The sequence below is a fragment of the Dreissena polymorpha genome, chromosome 10 (assembly GCF_020536995.1).
Source record: "Dreissena polymorpha isolate Duluth1 chromosome 10, UMN_Dpol_1.0, whole genome shotgun sequence".
In the NCBI taxonomy this organism is placed as follows: domain Eukaryota; kingdom Metazoa; phylum Mollusca; class Bivalvia; order Myida; family Dreissenidae; genus Dreissena; species Dreissena polymorpha.
In genome coordinates, this window is record NC_068364.1 from 90,453,085 (window position 1) to 90,469,709 (window position 16,625).

Genomic DNA, 16,625 nt, shown 5'->3' on the forward strand with positions numbered 1-16,625 from the left:
ATTCATGTAGCGTGAACAAACGATGAGGAATTGTGAATTATAATTAGTAAATTGGCATTTACAACAAATCAACCTATATTTAATGACACATTTCACGGTTAGCTGTACACTAATAATTTAGCCTTCACGGAAACACTCACGACGTGGTCGACGATTGGTATACGTGATTTAAATCACGCATAAGTATTCATTACGGGTATACTTTATTTATACGATATAAACCGAAAATATTTCATTATGTCAAAGTCAAACAAACCATAAATCGTGCTAACTCTGCCTATCCCGGCAAGCTGCGTTAAGATACTAATCTAAGTCGGACGGGGTGATAAAAGTGAACGAGCAGGTGACGAAGGCACAAGGTCCAACAGTACGCCCCTCTTGAAAGTGCGCATAAGTACTCTGGCTATTGACGTGTTTTTGTCGGCTGAATAATAACAGGTAATTACTATTTCACTTCTTGCCTGCTGTTGAATAGATTGTTGTTTGATGTATAATAAGATAATATTATTGTTATTGTGTCATCAAGAAAACACCTAATTACCGGAGTTAGGGTTAAAATTAATATTTGATGCGCAATTTAAAGGCAGATACAACGCAAATGCTAATTAATGTTTAATGTAACGTTTATGAGTCTGAAAAGGCCTAACAACGAGTTCTTAGGACCTATTCAATGTTTGGACAACGGAAATAACCTTAACCAAACGAGTAAATGGTGTTCTTTTAACACATCGATTTCTGACGGATGCGTTCTTTCTGGAAAATAGAAAGCGTCAAGCATTGCGTGACATATGAAGATTAATTCAACGTGTTGAAATTATTATAAAGAAATGCTCGTCCAAGTTATTATTAGTTAATTCGTAAAACATCATGCAGAATATGTATACAAAAGCGATAAGCAACCATTCCGGAAAGTCAATTGAATTGGCGAAATAACTTGCAATTTAACAATAAAGTAAGTATTATCAAACAAAACATACCAAATAAACGTTTTCGTAAACCCCCGTACTAGTTTGTTTGAGAGCCTGCCATCACCATCAATTATTTTAACCGTTCACTGATAGTACATCTGACAATACCAATACTCCACCTTGTATGTTTTATGGCGAATCTCATATGGTTACGGACGCAAATATATGCAACGATTACTTGTGTACAACATATTAAGCTGTTATTTTTAAACACCGATAACCTCACTTTGCGTTAAAGATCAAAACTAGTTTAAGTGAAACTTATATCGCCGAAAAAGACGATGCTGATTTTGTTTACAGTGTATTTGTAAAAAAACGTCAATTGCCTCAAATGAATATTTCACAAAATGCTACGCATTTGCAACACTTTTTAACACCTACCATTTAGTGAATATTGCGATGCCAAACTTTACAAAATTATAGACCTCTGTATTTCATTAGTTGAGCAGGTAATGTTTTTGAGCCTGCTTATACAATACATATTTGTATAAGAAGTTAGATACGGACATCATGCTTAAAAGGCTTACAATCTAAGAAATAATGAAGGTGAAATTTTATAATTGCCACGTGCAATTCAAAATCGATTGTATATAATAATGTCATCATCTCCTACCCAGTTGTGCACGTTTCGTCATAAACAAATCCGGTGCACAGACTAACCTTAGGGGTACAAATTAAAAATTAGTTTTGAACGCTTCGTCATCAGCGTATATGGTGTTCACGATACTCTTTTGTTAACGCATAGTAATCTACTAGCCTATTGTGCATACTTACCTGTTGTGAATGCTTTATCATGTACTAACCTGTTGTAAACGCTTACCTGTTGTTCTCGCTTCATTATCTACTAACGCGTTGTGTATGCTGTATCATTAAATAAACTGTTGAGCACATGTTTTCTAACATTAAGTGCAGGATTCATCACCTTCTAACCTTTGTGCTCGCCTCATCATCTACTTACATGTTGTGAACGCTCCATCATCTACTAAAATGCCGTGACCGCTTCATCATCTACTAACCTGTTGGGAACGCATCATCATCTACTAACCTGTTTTGAACGCTTCATCATCTACTAGCCTGTTGGGAACGCTTCATCATCTACTAAAATGCCGTGAACGCTTCATCAGCTATTTACCTGTTGGGAACGCATCATCATCTACTAACCTGTTGTGAACGCATCATCATCTACTAGCCTGATGTGAACGCATCATCATCTACTAACCTGCTGTGAACGCATCATCATCTACTAACCTGTTGTGAACGCTTCATTATCTACTAACCTGTTGGGAACGCTTCATCATCTACTAACCTGTTGTGAACGCTTCATCATCTACTAGCCTGTTGGGAACGCTTCATTATCTACTAATCCAGTGTGTTCGCTTCATCATCTACTAATCCAGTGTTCGCTTCATAATCTACTAGCCTGATGTGAACGCTTCATCATATACTAATCCAGTGTGTTCGCTTCATCATCTAATAGCCTGTTGTTAACGCTTCATCATCAAACAACCGATTGTGGACGCTTCGTACATGTAATCTACATATCCGTTTAGTGTGCTTCATCACACACGAACCTGTTGTGAACCACTCGTCATTTCCGTACATGTTGTACACGCCTCGTCATCTAATACCCTATTGTGTACGATTCATCATCTACTAACCTATTGTGGAAGCTTCATAATATACTAGTCTGTTTTGTCCATGTACATGTACCTATCATTTTTGATGTAATCTGCGTTGTGTCCCGTTCGCGAGTTTGTATCTCCCGTTAAATATACTTTACCTTTAGTTTGATAAAAATTTATATCACATTCAATAGTTCAATATCATAGGTATACAAAGACTGAACAGGGGAATTTTCGGGTGCAATATATAAAGCACAGAGATATACATCATTTTCAATATTAAAAAACAGCTTATCTAATTTTAGCCAAACAATGCAATCAATATCATTTTTTACTAATATGACTCCTTTAGGCATAGAATCTTTAATATAATTAATAATACCACAACTAGAGCGCTTCGCTCTACGGTGTTGCAATCGACTATAAGAATGAATTGGTTTGCTGTAGCCTTTAAATCTATTGAAGAATCTTTATTGGTTCAGGTTTCAGTTAAACATAAAGTCATGATTGGAAAGAAAAGATGTAAACTTACTATTGGAACATTTAAGTGCACTTAGTCCTTCCACATTCAACGTAACAAATTTAACGACATTCTCACGACCGTCCTATTCCACATTCACTTGTTTGTTTATGTACAGTTTTTCAATTTTAAGGAATGCCTCCTTGCCTTCGGCTCGTGCCTTTTTCATAATTGGTATCAGCCTTCGACAAACATCCATTACCTCCTTTGGATATTGTTCGGATATTCCAAAAGAGGTACCTTTAAGCTGCTTTGACTCCTTTCGAACTCTCTCCTTGTCCGGGCAATACGCGAACTTGGCGACAATGGGGCGCACTTTATTCGGCTGATATCGGCCTACATGATGTGCCCTTTGCAACTTTACCTCGGATCGAGCGTTTTGCACCTGAAGTTTGGTTTCAATGAATTCCAATATCTTTTGGTCGCATTGCTCGTTTTTCTCCTCTGGAATTTGAAAGACAAGCACATTTTCCCGCATACTCCTGCACTTAAGGTCCGTTATCTCTGCTTGTAATTTTGAATCTTTCAGGTTAACTGAACACTCCCGACTTTGTAAGTTGTTACATGATTTTAATATTGAGTCATACTCAGTCATCTTTTTTATTAGATTTTAAATCACACTATTTTCCTACGTCCTTGATGCGGCTTTCAAAATTGTTTATCCATTGCTCCATTTTATATATTCGAGAAAATTTGCTGGATTCAGTTTGATGTATCTGATCAAGTTGGGAGAGTTTCTTATCTACTGCATTTAATCTATCCAACATTAAGGACAATATATCTGAGCTTGGCATTAGCGATGGCGTCGCTGGGGGTATGAACCCATGCCCAGGGAAAGTGGGTGTGTACATCAAGTATGCGTACGGATTACCAGCCATTTAGGTAAACTGAGGGCTACTATACAACTGACCTGGCTGACTTGCATGTATTTGTCCGGTTTGACTCGCACCTGGTGACACTTGGATATTTTGCGCCATGTTTTCCCTTTGTTTCTCTTGCTCGTGTTACGGTTTGAGCTTGATTGACCGGTATCCGGTGAATCTTTTGAAGGTTTGCGTTTCCTTGTCATTAATGTTTATCCAAAGTCCAATTTTTCACACTTTTGCTTTTCATCACACGATTAATTTACATGAATTTTTAATATTTGAGATGTGATTTTTAATCTGAAATGTTTTTGACCGCCATCTTCATGCATGCGCATAAAAAAACAACAGATTATTGTTCTTAAACAGTGTTTAATTGTTGTATCAATAGTAATTTGCATGCCAAACAAATGTCCCCAATTCTTGTTTCTTGCCACACCTTCATGTAAATGCACGGTGTACAGTCACAATTGTTAAAACAAATAAAAACTAATTAGTCGTTTAATAATACTTACGTTTATATCAGCAATTATGATGCCGTGTTTCATGGCGACAGGGTTTTATACGCGGAGAATGGCACGTGAAAGTGACCTAGTTTTAGTGTTGTTTAACCTTTATGTGATCGATATTGGAGCTCAGACAGGTTCTTCTAATTTTAAAATGTGTAGCTGAAGTGAAAGTTTTGGATTGTTATATTTAAATATCCCTCTCAAGTTATGTTCTTTGTGGTAAGGATTTATATTTTACGTGTAATATTTGAACGTACAACGCGAAGGATTTGTAATTTTTAAAATATCGCTGTTAAACTTAATGTATATATGTAAATCGAAAGTGACTGTTTTATATAGGGAAACCGAAAGTGATTTTTTTGTGTGAAAATAATATAAACATCTGTTGTTGTTCAATATAAGTACATAAGTAATGTGATTGTGCTGTAAACTGTAACACGATTAAAGAGATGGTGTAATATGCACACCACTCTTTGCGCTTTCTAACATTTTAATATGCGTTTAAAAATACCTTATTTGACTTAAATGGGATTCCCTTCTAAGTGTGTTTTCTAAAAGTAGCTAATTAAATGTATGTTTTATAATTGATTTAGTAGCACGACTTGTGTTATCGTTCAGAATACATGTAGGATGTTACACTATTTGACTCTAACATAAGCCCGAATAGGTTTTTAAAAATGTCTGCGGTTTGACCTACAAATCAGTTGACGTTTGCACGCCCATTTCGTATATTGGTGCTTTTGTGATTACGTTAACACTTCGTCTTGTTTCTAAATGAACGTTTCCAAAGCTTTGAATAAACATTAACATAAATGATGGGTGAGGTTTTCTAAGTTTATATAATTCCTTATGTTAACATTCATAAAATAGCATGATATATCCAAGGGCGATATGCAATTCATTTATTTCAAATAACGTAATATTTTAAACAATTTATATGTATGTGTATAGAGCACCGCAAGCTTAAATTAAATATAACATTCTCCAAACGTATATGGGATGCTTTGCAAAGTGTAATACATGAATGTGCAATTTTCCATGTTTGTCCTCCTCGGGTTATAACGGAATTTACGTTATAAAGATCAAGGCACAAACTTACTTGAATTGGTATGCATTTCGAAACGGCTGGCAGCTAGTGGCAATATATCTTTATCTCACAAGCGTTGTATGCAACAACTTTGTAAAAACTGTTATTGTTTGGTTATGAATAAAAGGAGTCTTTCACAGTTACCAGCTGGTGAATTGTTTAATAAAAACTATGTTAATGGTATTGATTAAATCTTTAAGTCAGTCAACATTCTCATGAGCATCAACAAAAGGTTATTTATTTTAAATGTTTATATGAAAGAGGTATTCGTTTTGTGAGAGATTATATGGTAGAAAGAAATAGTTTTATTTCGCAAGAATATTTGAATACACGTGTTAGAACAAACGTACATTTCCAATTATATCAATTCATTAACATTCCAAATAAATGTATTGTAATGTAAAAAGAATGCGTCATTTTTAAAAAATAAAATCGATGACATATTACCAACTTATATTGAGAAAGCAGAGACCAGTCCCAAAGAAGAGAAACTTATTTATTAAGTATTAAATCAACATATTGACAGTCCATTGTGTCATACGAAATAGAACTCACAATTTTTGTAATACTGACTGGGACAATAAACATGCACTAGTGTTCACATTAACTAAGGAAATATACATCAGAATGTTAGGCACATGTTCTGGTACATTCCATTTACCTAGGAAATTGTCAAAGGTGCTGTTATGATTATTAGAAGTAGTCCAAACATACCAATGAATATACAATGTCAGGATCTAAAACTTGATATAACGAATCTACAAACGAATAATAAAAAACTTAGTATGCTTAGAGATTTAACAGTATATCTTTAATTGTAAGAGAAACAAGAGATGTGTTTGTAAGAAACATTATGTTCCCTTCTGCACCGCTTTCATTCAATTGTTTTTTACCTTTGACCTTGAAGGATGACCTTTACCTTAACCTTTTACCACTCAACATGTGCAGCTGTATAATATACACATGCATACCAAACATGAAGTCGCTATCTTAAAAAGAGCAAAACATATTGCAAATGTTAAAGTTCGCACAAAGAAACCAACATACAGACCAACATACAGCCAGGGCAAAAATTATGTCCCCCACTTTAGTGGTGGGGCACATAAAACAACCATTCAAAGTATTTGTAAGTAGTGTGAAAGAAACATGTGTAATATAGAAACATACAATTACAGCATATAAAGAATTAATAGTATTACTACACATCATTTTCACCATAATCGTGTTTAGAATGTAACATTATAATACTATTATATATATTTTTCAAACACTTTATTTCACTCCTTTACTAAATTTGGTTGAAAATTTAAGCGGGTTGTGCCGGCACAATGCGCTACTAACACTTTAATTTCACATTTCTTTATCCTGATTTCAACAAGTTATTGCAGCAGTTTATTTGTCGAAAAAAACTGTCTGTTTAAATTCACCATGATTGAGGCCTAAGAGTGTGTTCAAGTTATGGAAAGAGCTAATTGGCTCTGCTTTCGTTCTTGCTGTTATGTTATGTTAGTCCAATCGTTATGAAACTTAGTCAAAATATGTATTATAATGCCCCTAGTCTGAGTTCGAACATGATTCCGGACCGTTGCAAACATTTTTCCTGATATGGCTATAGTAAAATCTTGTCAATGCTCTTGTCTTATTTCTAGTCCAATCGTAATGAGGATTGGTCAGAATATTTGTTTAAATAATATCTTGTATTAGTTCGTCAATGGTTAATGTATGTTGAAAATATGACCGCCGGAGGGCGGGGCAGTTATCCTATTAAGGCTGTAGTTAAACCTTGTTAACACTCTAATCCAATATTCATGAAACTTACATTCAGCGCGATCGATCGTATTAATTCTTAGTACATCTTCATTCTGGGTTGTTTTGAGATGAAAATGCGGAGCTGATCAGTGTGTCAACGAGTAGGCGGGGCGTAAACTAATATTGTTAGATGTAGAATTGTGTCGGTGTCCTGCATAATACAATTTATAATATGCATCCGACAGAGCGTTTCATAGCCCATAAACCACGTCATTTGTAAACTAAACAAATATTTTTTTTGTATTAAAATCGAGGATGAACAAGAAAACAGACGTGTTTGTTTTTGGTGCAACTTTGAGTATACGTGGTACGTGCCATACTACACACAAACGATATTTCAATTAAAAAAAGATTCGTGTCATCGCGAGATCCCCTCTCACGGCAACCGATAGTTTAGTTAAGTGAGAAAGATGACTAATCTTATCGTGATAATCTTATCTACATATGGCTGGCATGTGGTATCACAGGCATACCAGTAGACGCTCTTAATCCACAATTGGAACATAGTCGCCAGAGAAGAGTTTGCGTTTGCCCCTCTATTGCAGATGTCTATTCAAAACGTTTATTGTTTAGCGTTTTATTGTTCCGTAATACGCAAATAAGCAATACGCAAAATCAATATGTGTTTTTCTTTTTTTGACAGTATAATCATATATTAACTTTTTGTTTTGAACATTTTATTAAGAAATATATCGGTTTAGGAAATATAAAGAACATCGCAGGAACAGTACAAGACAAAAATATCACTTTTATTTTAATCTTTAGTTTTTTATGTTAACTTTAAAACGATACTTGATTAGGAAATGCTTGTTTATGAAGAAGCCATACATAAACTGTAAAATAAAAAGAGTGACACGGCCTGAAATTGTCAAAGTTTCTCTACTGAATATTTTCTGAACTACTTCATACAATTTGAGTTTCAATTTACATGAAGTATTTGAGACGATATTCAAGAGAGAAACAGTAAATTGGTAAAGTTGGCGCTAAGGCAAAAATGTAGTTGCAAATGTACGCCTTACGATGACTTCATTTATGAGTGCACCTATCTGTTTTTTGTGGGACTAACACATAAAGTACAACGTACTTATTAGCAAAAATGTATTGGCTTCAACGAGCATTGTATTGAATTATCAAGCAAACCGCATTTAAATAAAATAAAATGTTAACCTGTTTATTTTTATTTCATTTAAAATTAATCTGCATGTGCAAATACAGTATTTATTAATTCCTCTACGCCCCCTCCTAACCAATATGTTTGTACCAACGTAAATATCGAAGTCCGGTTCTTGTTGGCTCTTACAAATACATGTATTGCAATGTATCAATCCTAATTTGAAATTTGTTTTTCTTTAGAAGCTATTGGTACCCGTTTATATTATAGAGTTTTTTTATCGTATATAGGTCATTAGAAAGCTAGTTGATATTTAATAGTATGTTATACTTCAAATTTTACCAAACATGATTACAACACGTGATAATTGATGTCAATTTGTGTTGGATTATTGTGCGCTGTTCATGTTTATGACGCTTTATGTTTTGTTTGGATACTTCATTACTTTACTAATCGAAAATGTTATTACAATGTCCATACTAGTATTTGATTTGTAAGAAATATGATAAAAATTGCATCATATATTCCGGTACAAACCAGCTGTGCTTGCTCTTGTTTCAGGGAGTTAAACCCAACGTGTAATTCACACCTTAAACTTTGGAGGACCGATTTTCATGATGGCGAGCCTCGCTAATGTTTTTGCAGACAAAGAAACAAACAACTGGTTTAAAGCATGCATTGCGCTGAACATTACAAAAAAAGGACTTAAGGATTTCTTTGATACAGAAATCAATAAAGTATGTGCAGCGGTGGGCAGAAGTTGTGGTCAGTGTTCCATCGAACACTTACTTCGATGTCCGACACAGGGACTATGTCGTCGAAAGACCCGTCAAATCTGCCAGTTTCATAACGGGCCTGCTAATCAGCCCCGTAATTGCCCATCCAACGTGTGTCATCAAGTACAGAAAAATATTTTACAAAAACACAGATTCTCAAATCCTTCTTGGCGTAATACACATGCGGAAAAGTGGGGATCCGATCATTGGGAAGTGGCTAAATGCTATCTTCCACCTGAGGGATATAGTCAGGTGGCTTCGTTGGATGATTGCGATTTTAATGGATTGATCACTATCCTTTTGAGTTGCATACATTTCGACAACTGCTTTTCCTTCACCATATCACCATTAAGAGGTGATTGTCTTCTGCATAAGGTATATTATTTTTTATTATACGACAATTATTATTGATTAATATACTGGGGTCAAGTGAGACAAGCTATGTAAGTTTGTTTGATATTATAAATGACACTACACATAATTTTTTACTAGCGCGGATTTTTTAATATGAAGTAATTGATAACACATTCAGAACACATCTGTTACCATTCATATAAAGAAGTCTTTTATATTAGTCAATGTATTTAACCAATACTTTTGTATTAATGGCCTAAATGTCAGAACATGTTTTGGAATAGTTGCATGCTTGAAATTATGGTAGATTGAAACACTACAATTTGTTAACGTTTAGTTCACCTGAGCATATATAGCATACACTTTAAAGTATACTGTGAAGTGTGTCATCGGTTTGTGTGTCAGGTATGTTAATTATTTCTGCAAATGATTTATCCTTAGACTCTAAGCATATTTAAATCAAACTTACCTCTGTAAACGTTGTTTAATCGTAAAATCGTTCTGTTCAATTGCATCAGAATGAAGGTCTTGCATAAACTTTTCATTCAAACAATACCCACACCTTAGTATCGGGAAAGATGTAACACACGTTTACAGGTAAAAAGCATTGACAAAAATAAGACTAAAGTATTCTCTGAAACGGTACGATTTGATTGTACAATATTTGTTGCTTATACCATTGTATAGTGGTCATGTAAAAAGATTAAATCAGGTCCCTAGGATCAAAACTGACCATGCCTCATGGTAACATGTTTATATAGACTAATAAAGTAAATAATTTTTAAAATCTTCTCTTGAATTGCAAGGGTCTGGTATTTAATGACTGGTGTGTGCCATGGTATGGTGGTTCTCTATCAAGTTTGTTAAAATCATGTACTCTTCGTCATAATTGATCAGTGAAGCTGACTTGTTTTTCTGACATATATATATGTAGTGAAATATTTTCAAATCTCTATAACCAAAACTTTCAGAGGTTTGGTTTATGGCTAGTTACATAGAAGTGTGGTCCTCAACTATGTTTGTTTATATCGCTACATCATGCCCAACGGATCATGACTGGACACGTCAGTGGGGATGTCGCATTATGTATATATAGCTTCTTTTGCTATTTAACTTTGAACTTTGAACAATCTTTTTATCTGAAACCAAAAGGTCGACAGCTTTCATGGTTTGTATGTGACACAAAATAGTTGTATTTTGCAAGGACAGTCTAACGTGTGCACCCTGGGTAAAAACTGGTCATGCCCAGGCGATACATAAGTTTGGCTTACAGTTGGGTGTACCGTAATAACACACACAACGCAACTCATTGAATAGCTCTTCGCTCTGCATTTAGTCGTAAATAATGCTTTCAGGTTCAGAGGCGTAGATAACCTTCAAAAATTGGGGAGGCGGAAGCAAGGTCCCGGCTCTAAAAATAATAACATTGCAAATGTAATACATTTTGTGTTAAATATAAATGATAAAAATAAAAAAAACATTATTAAGCAACAATACGAGTATGTTTTTTTCTAAATTTCGTTTATAATTAAATCGACGTTAAGTTCATTAAATGTATGAACGGTCGCAAATACAATTTAATACTAATATACATACTTCATCGTAGTGAAGCCATGTCAACGAATCAAACCAGCTAGATTGGAATGAACACTGTTCTGGCTTTTTCTTCCCGAATGTACGTTTAGGAAAAGCACAATTTCGAGGTTGATTTGGAATACTCATTTTGAACATTACACAATACATATATGATGTTAAAAATATTATATTTATATATATAATATAATCAACTGCTAAGAGATAGCATGACTTTCTACCGAATATTCAAGCCACATAACAAGGTAATATATGATAACTCAGCTGCGCCACGAGGAATTATCATGTATCTTTCTAGTCGCCGAACTGTAATGATCATCGTCCACTCGGTTGCATGCATTCGTAAAAGGGTGGGGTTAACTGGCAAGAATCATTTTTCATTGATGCCGGTAAACCGGTAGCCGGTAAATTTAACAGTAAAGCAAAGACAATGTTGGACATCTAGAAGTCACATTCAGAAACTTTGTCAGAAGAATTGCCTCAATAATATTTTACCAATTTGAAAATGGTTCCGGTTTGTTGACAAAAAAGGCCGCTAGGGACTGGGGACTTTATCCTTATATGACTATAGCAAATCCTTGTAAGCACTATTGAAGTTACATTAATCGTTCACTCTACATGAAACTTAGTCAAAACATGTGTTCTTATGATATATTGGAAGCACATAACCGGTCAGTTCATTAGTATTTAGGTGAGCGAAGTTGGACCTTTCTGGCCCACTTTATTCGTGAAACAATGTATATTACGTCTCTGCTATATGTGTTCTTTTTATGGTCCCAAAGCTTGTCACAGTCTAGAAGTTACAAGATGTGTTTAGTTTTATAAACATATGGTCAAATACGTTTGTTAAATAATTCATCAGGGTCAACACTTGCCACACTTGAATAATTGCATATACGTATGGTGTTCAATGGTTTTTAAAATCGTTTTTAAAAAGATGGTGTAAGTGGGAAATATTTGGCGCCCAATATCATGTGATAAAGTGAGCCTCTACAACGTCTTTTTCAAATCATACCCATATTGTCAAGTGATTGGGTCTGTCAAATGATGTGAAGATGATACTTTGACTTTTCTTATAAAGCGTTATAAATATATGACAAAAGCTATAGGTCCAAAAAGCATATCTCGTATTTTGTGTTTATGTTGGTTTGTATTGTGCTGTAGTGTGCTGTTTTGTACTGTTTGGGCAATCGGTCACTTGCCTAAAATAAAGGACCAACTAATTTTTTTTTAATAAAAATTCAATACTGCTCCCGCAGCTGGAGTTTCAATTCTTTATATTGAGATTAAAGTCTTCTAAACTGAATTTTAAAATTCATCTTGGTTCGAAACTTGCAACTTGTTACGGAAAAGGTGCGTCTAGGGCAGTCTTGGCCTTCTTCTATATGTTTGCGAATTATAGTAAAGTTGTCATACATGAATTTTTTTGTTTTTTATGCATAGTTCTGTAAAACATTAAATGGCGAATTTAATAATGATTTTATGATTTTCGGCAAGCCATTTTCTTTTAAAACAAGCAACTTATTTCCAATGGCTTTTACATAAATCTACCAAGACATTATTACACATTAAGTTGCTGATTTGCATACTAGACCTAAAAGGGTAAAATCAAGCCATGGACATGTTTGTTGTTATTTATAAATATCAGGGAAAGTATATAAGAAAAGGCATTTCGGGTTCGTTTCAATGATAAATGTTTACCTAGATAATATGTTTTGCTCCTGGCGTTCATAGCAGGTTAAAACGTCATATATAACTGAGTTGAACTATAAAGCAGTTGGTCCTTTTTAAATTTCCGTGTAGTTCTTTAAGTTGTAAAACCAATTTATTAACTCAAACACACTTTTTAGCTCATCTATTTTTTTTTAAATTATGAGCTTTTCTCATCACCTTGGCGTCGGCATCTGCGTCGGCGTCGGCGTCCGGTTAAGTTTTGCGTTTAGGTCCACTTTTCTCAGAAAGTTTCAATGCTATTGCATTCAAACTTGGTACACTTACCTACTATTATGAGGGGACTGGGCAGGCAAAGTTAGATAACTCTGGCGTGCATTTTGACTGAATTATGTGCCCTTTTTATACTTAGAAAATTGAAAATTTTGGTTAAGTTTTGCGTTTATGTCCACTTTTTTCAGAAAGTATCAATGCTATTGCATTCAAACTTGGTACACTTACTTTCTATCATGAGGGGACTGGGCAGGCAAAGTAAGATAACTCTGGCGTGCATTTTGACAGAATTATGTGCCTTTTTTATACTTAGAAAATTGAAAATTTTGGTTAAGTTTTGTGTTTAGGTCCATTTTATTCCTTAAGTATCAAAGCAATTGCTTTCATACTTGAAACACTTACTAACTATCATAAGGGGACTGTGCAGGCAAAGTAATGTAACTCTGACTGGCATTTTGACAGAATTATGTGCCCTTTTTATACTACGAAAATTGAAAATTTGGTTATGTTTTGTGTTTAGGTCCACTTTATTCCTACAGTATCAAAGCTATTGCTTTCATACTTGCAACACTTATTAACTATCGTAAGGGGACTGTGCAGGCAAAGTTATGTAACTCTGACTGGCATTTGGACGGAATTATGGGCCCTTTATACTTAGAAAATTGAAAGTTTGGTTAAGTTTTGTGTTTTGGTCCACTTTACCATTAAAGTATCATATATATTGTTTTCATACTTGGAAAACTCGCAAACTGTCATACGGGTACAGTAAAAGGACAAGTATCATAACTCTGGATGTCATTTTTACAGAATTATGGCCATTTTTTGACTTAGTAACTTTGAATACATGGTTAGTTTTGTGTTTCGATCCACTTTACTTCTTAAGTATCAAGGCTATTGCTTTCAAACTTCAAATACTTTCATGCTATCATGAGGTTACTGTACCTGGCAAGTTGAATTTTACCTTGACCTTTGAATGACCTTGACTTTCAAGGTCAAATTATTAAATTTTGCTAAAATTGCCATAACTTCTTTATTTATGATTAGATTTGATTGATACTTTGACAAAACTACTCTTACCTGACATACCACAATAGACTCCACCCAAACCATCGCCCGTGCCCCCCCCCCTCCTCCCCCCGAATCCCCCCCCCTATTTTTTTTAAAGATCATCTCACAAATGACCACCTCACCCTTACACTATACCCCTCCCCCACCCCCCCACCCCCTCCCCAATTTTTTTTTAAGCGGTTAAAAAACAAAACTATTGTGATTATTATATGTTTGAAATACCGTCCAACCATCGCACCCAAGAATCCCCCCACCCCCCTCCCCCCACCCACCCTCCCCCACCCCCCACCCGAATCCCCCCTAATTTTTTAATTTTATTTAAGATCATCTCATAAATTACCACCACACCCTCACACTATACCCCCCACCTCACCCCTTCCCCCAATTTTTTTTTTGAAACTGTTAAAAAACACAAATATTTATTTTTATTATTTTATGTTTGAAATACCCTCCAACCATTGCATCCAAGAATCACCACCCCCACCCCCCACACCCCCCACCACCCCCCCACCCCCGATTTTTTTTCCTTTTTTTTGCATATTTGGAAAATAATGTAATAAATTTCCACACCCCACACAATGCACCCCTCTTCACTCCACCCCTCCCTCCTTTGTGATTGAAAATGAGAGTCCCTTCACCTTTAAAAAGAAAATAGATGAGCGGTCTGCACCCGCAATGCGGTGTTCTTGTTTATATTAATAACAAGTCTTTGTAGACTAAAAAGGTGTGGCTAGATCTCTATACATCATAACATACTTCATGTACATATACATGTACATGACATTGATAGGTACTGTTATTTACGCCTTAACACCTAGTGGTCATGTTTGCCCCCCCCCCTCCGGAGAATTTATCCAAACAACAACTTTAATGAAATGTCATAGTTTTGCAATAACGCTGGATATTGGCTGTCTGTTGACATTGACCTAATTAATTATGATAACCCTAATACCAACATTTAAGAAATAGGGGCTATATTTGATTCACTATATCGGTAAGTCTCTCAATGTGTCCGGAAAATTATGCGGACAGTTTCCTCCCACTTTACAAAATTATTTACAAATGAGTTAGCACATATGTTCACCTACATGAAACGGATTAAGTAAAACAACCGTGAAGCTACTTACAGTATCAAGGTTAAACTTTGAAAATAACATCAAAATACAGGGCTAATTGTAAAATTAACGGATTGAACCATGTTGCTACCGTGTCAATATTAAAAAACTCAAAGTTATAATTATATAAGATTTTGTTTTTGAATAAAGGCTTGTTAACATGTATTTCATTGTTTTTAAGAATTGTTTTACTAACATCCTAACTATGCAATGCGCTTTATGGCGAACAACAACAACATTGCTACCTTGAAGGTTATTATTGCAGATCTAAATTAAACATGCAGCATGACGTTTCAAGGCTATCTCTTGGAGTCAGAGTGGAATGTTCGCAATTGTTGGGGTATCAATCTATGTTTATGTATCAATATATGATAGATAATGTTTAATATATTATTCATTTTCTATTGACATAGGTGCGGAATATTGGCCGAATGATACGCCATACTGCAAACTGTAAAGTTACAGATAGTGACCTTGGTGAGTACTTCATGACCTTGAAAAGCCTTTTGGACGACCCGATATGCTTATCACAATATCCTGCCGCTAAGGAAGCCCTCTTCAATTTAGAAATGGTAAGATAAGTATTAACTTTTTAAACTTTTCTCTTTCATATATACACTCACTGATTTAAATTGTTTGAAATATATTAATAAAAGAACATATATAAAACTAACTTTTGATTATATGTTTACTGTAAATAAAAGATATGCCATACAATGTGTTTGTGATTTCTATTTACAATGTGTACATGCTTGTTTCGAAGCATTAATGACCCCTTATATCATAGATACATGTACCATCACATTATTTTTAGAATCATACGCAGAAAGTTCGCGTGTCGTGATTTGTGATCACCTTATGTCTGTCTTACGTAGTCTTAAGTCGTCCGACGTCTGTCTTCAGCATTTGCTTTGAGAATACTCAAGACGCCGCTTTTATAATTGTCATAAACATTAGTAAGAACATTTTCCCCAATAATATCTCAGCTGAATTATATAGGGAAAACAACTATGTTACAAGCTCTTTTAAAAACAATTCGTGTGAACAATTTGGAGTTACAGTGTGTGCTAAGTAGTTACACATTATGCTTATAAAAAAAATATTTTTTTTACATATCAAAAGTTCGAACAAAATGTTCTAGTCCGGTAAAATACATGGTCGGGATGTAGAGGAGGCAAATTTGCTTAAATGGCTAAAGGGAAACCTTTCAAACACTCTAGAAGTCGCTTGTTTTGTGTCCATACATCTTTTTTAAAAGGTGTGTTCTAATACAATCGTGGACATCA

At 34.8% G+C, this 16,625-nt stretch overlaps 2 protein-coding genes across 3 annotated transcripts in view; one reads left to right on the forward strand and one right to left on the reverse strand.

The window, feature by feature from the left end:
• The first annotated feature begins 338 nt into the window (after positions 1-338).
• The window catches only part of LOC127848290 (uncharacterized), a 32,781-nt gene continuing 16,494 nt past the window's right edge, over positions 339-16,625 (forward strand). The window contains exons 1-3 of one of the 2 annotated variants that reach the window (XM_052380664.1): positions 339-438; positions 9,051-9,640; positions 15,753-15,911. In XM_052380664.1, coding sequence (XP_052236624.1) covers positions 9,104-9,640; positions 15,753-15,911 — 696 coding nt within the window. In that variant the 5' untranslated portion in view covers positions 339-438; positions 9,051-9,103. Of the gene's footprint in view, positions 439-4,579; positions 4,702-9,050; positions 9,641-15,752; positions 15,912-16,625 lie in introns of those variants that run through there. The other variant, XM_052380663.1, reaches the window with a different exon arrangement.
• Positions 3,196-3,705, reverse strand: LOC127849326 (uncharacterized). The gene has a single exon (XM_052382045.1). The coding sequence runs from the start codon at positions 3,703-3,705 to the stop codon at positions 3,196-3,198; it is 510 nt and encodes a 169-aa protein (XP_052238005.1).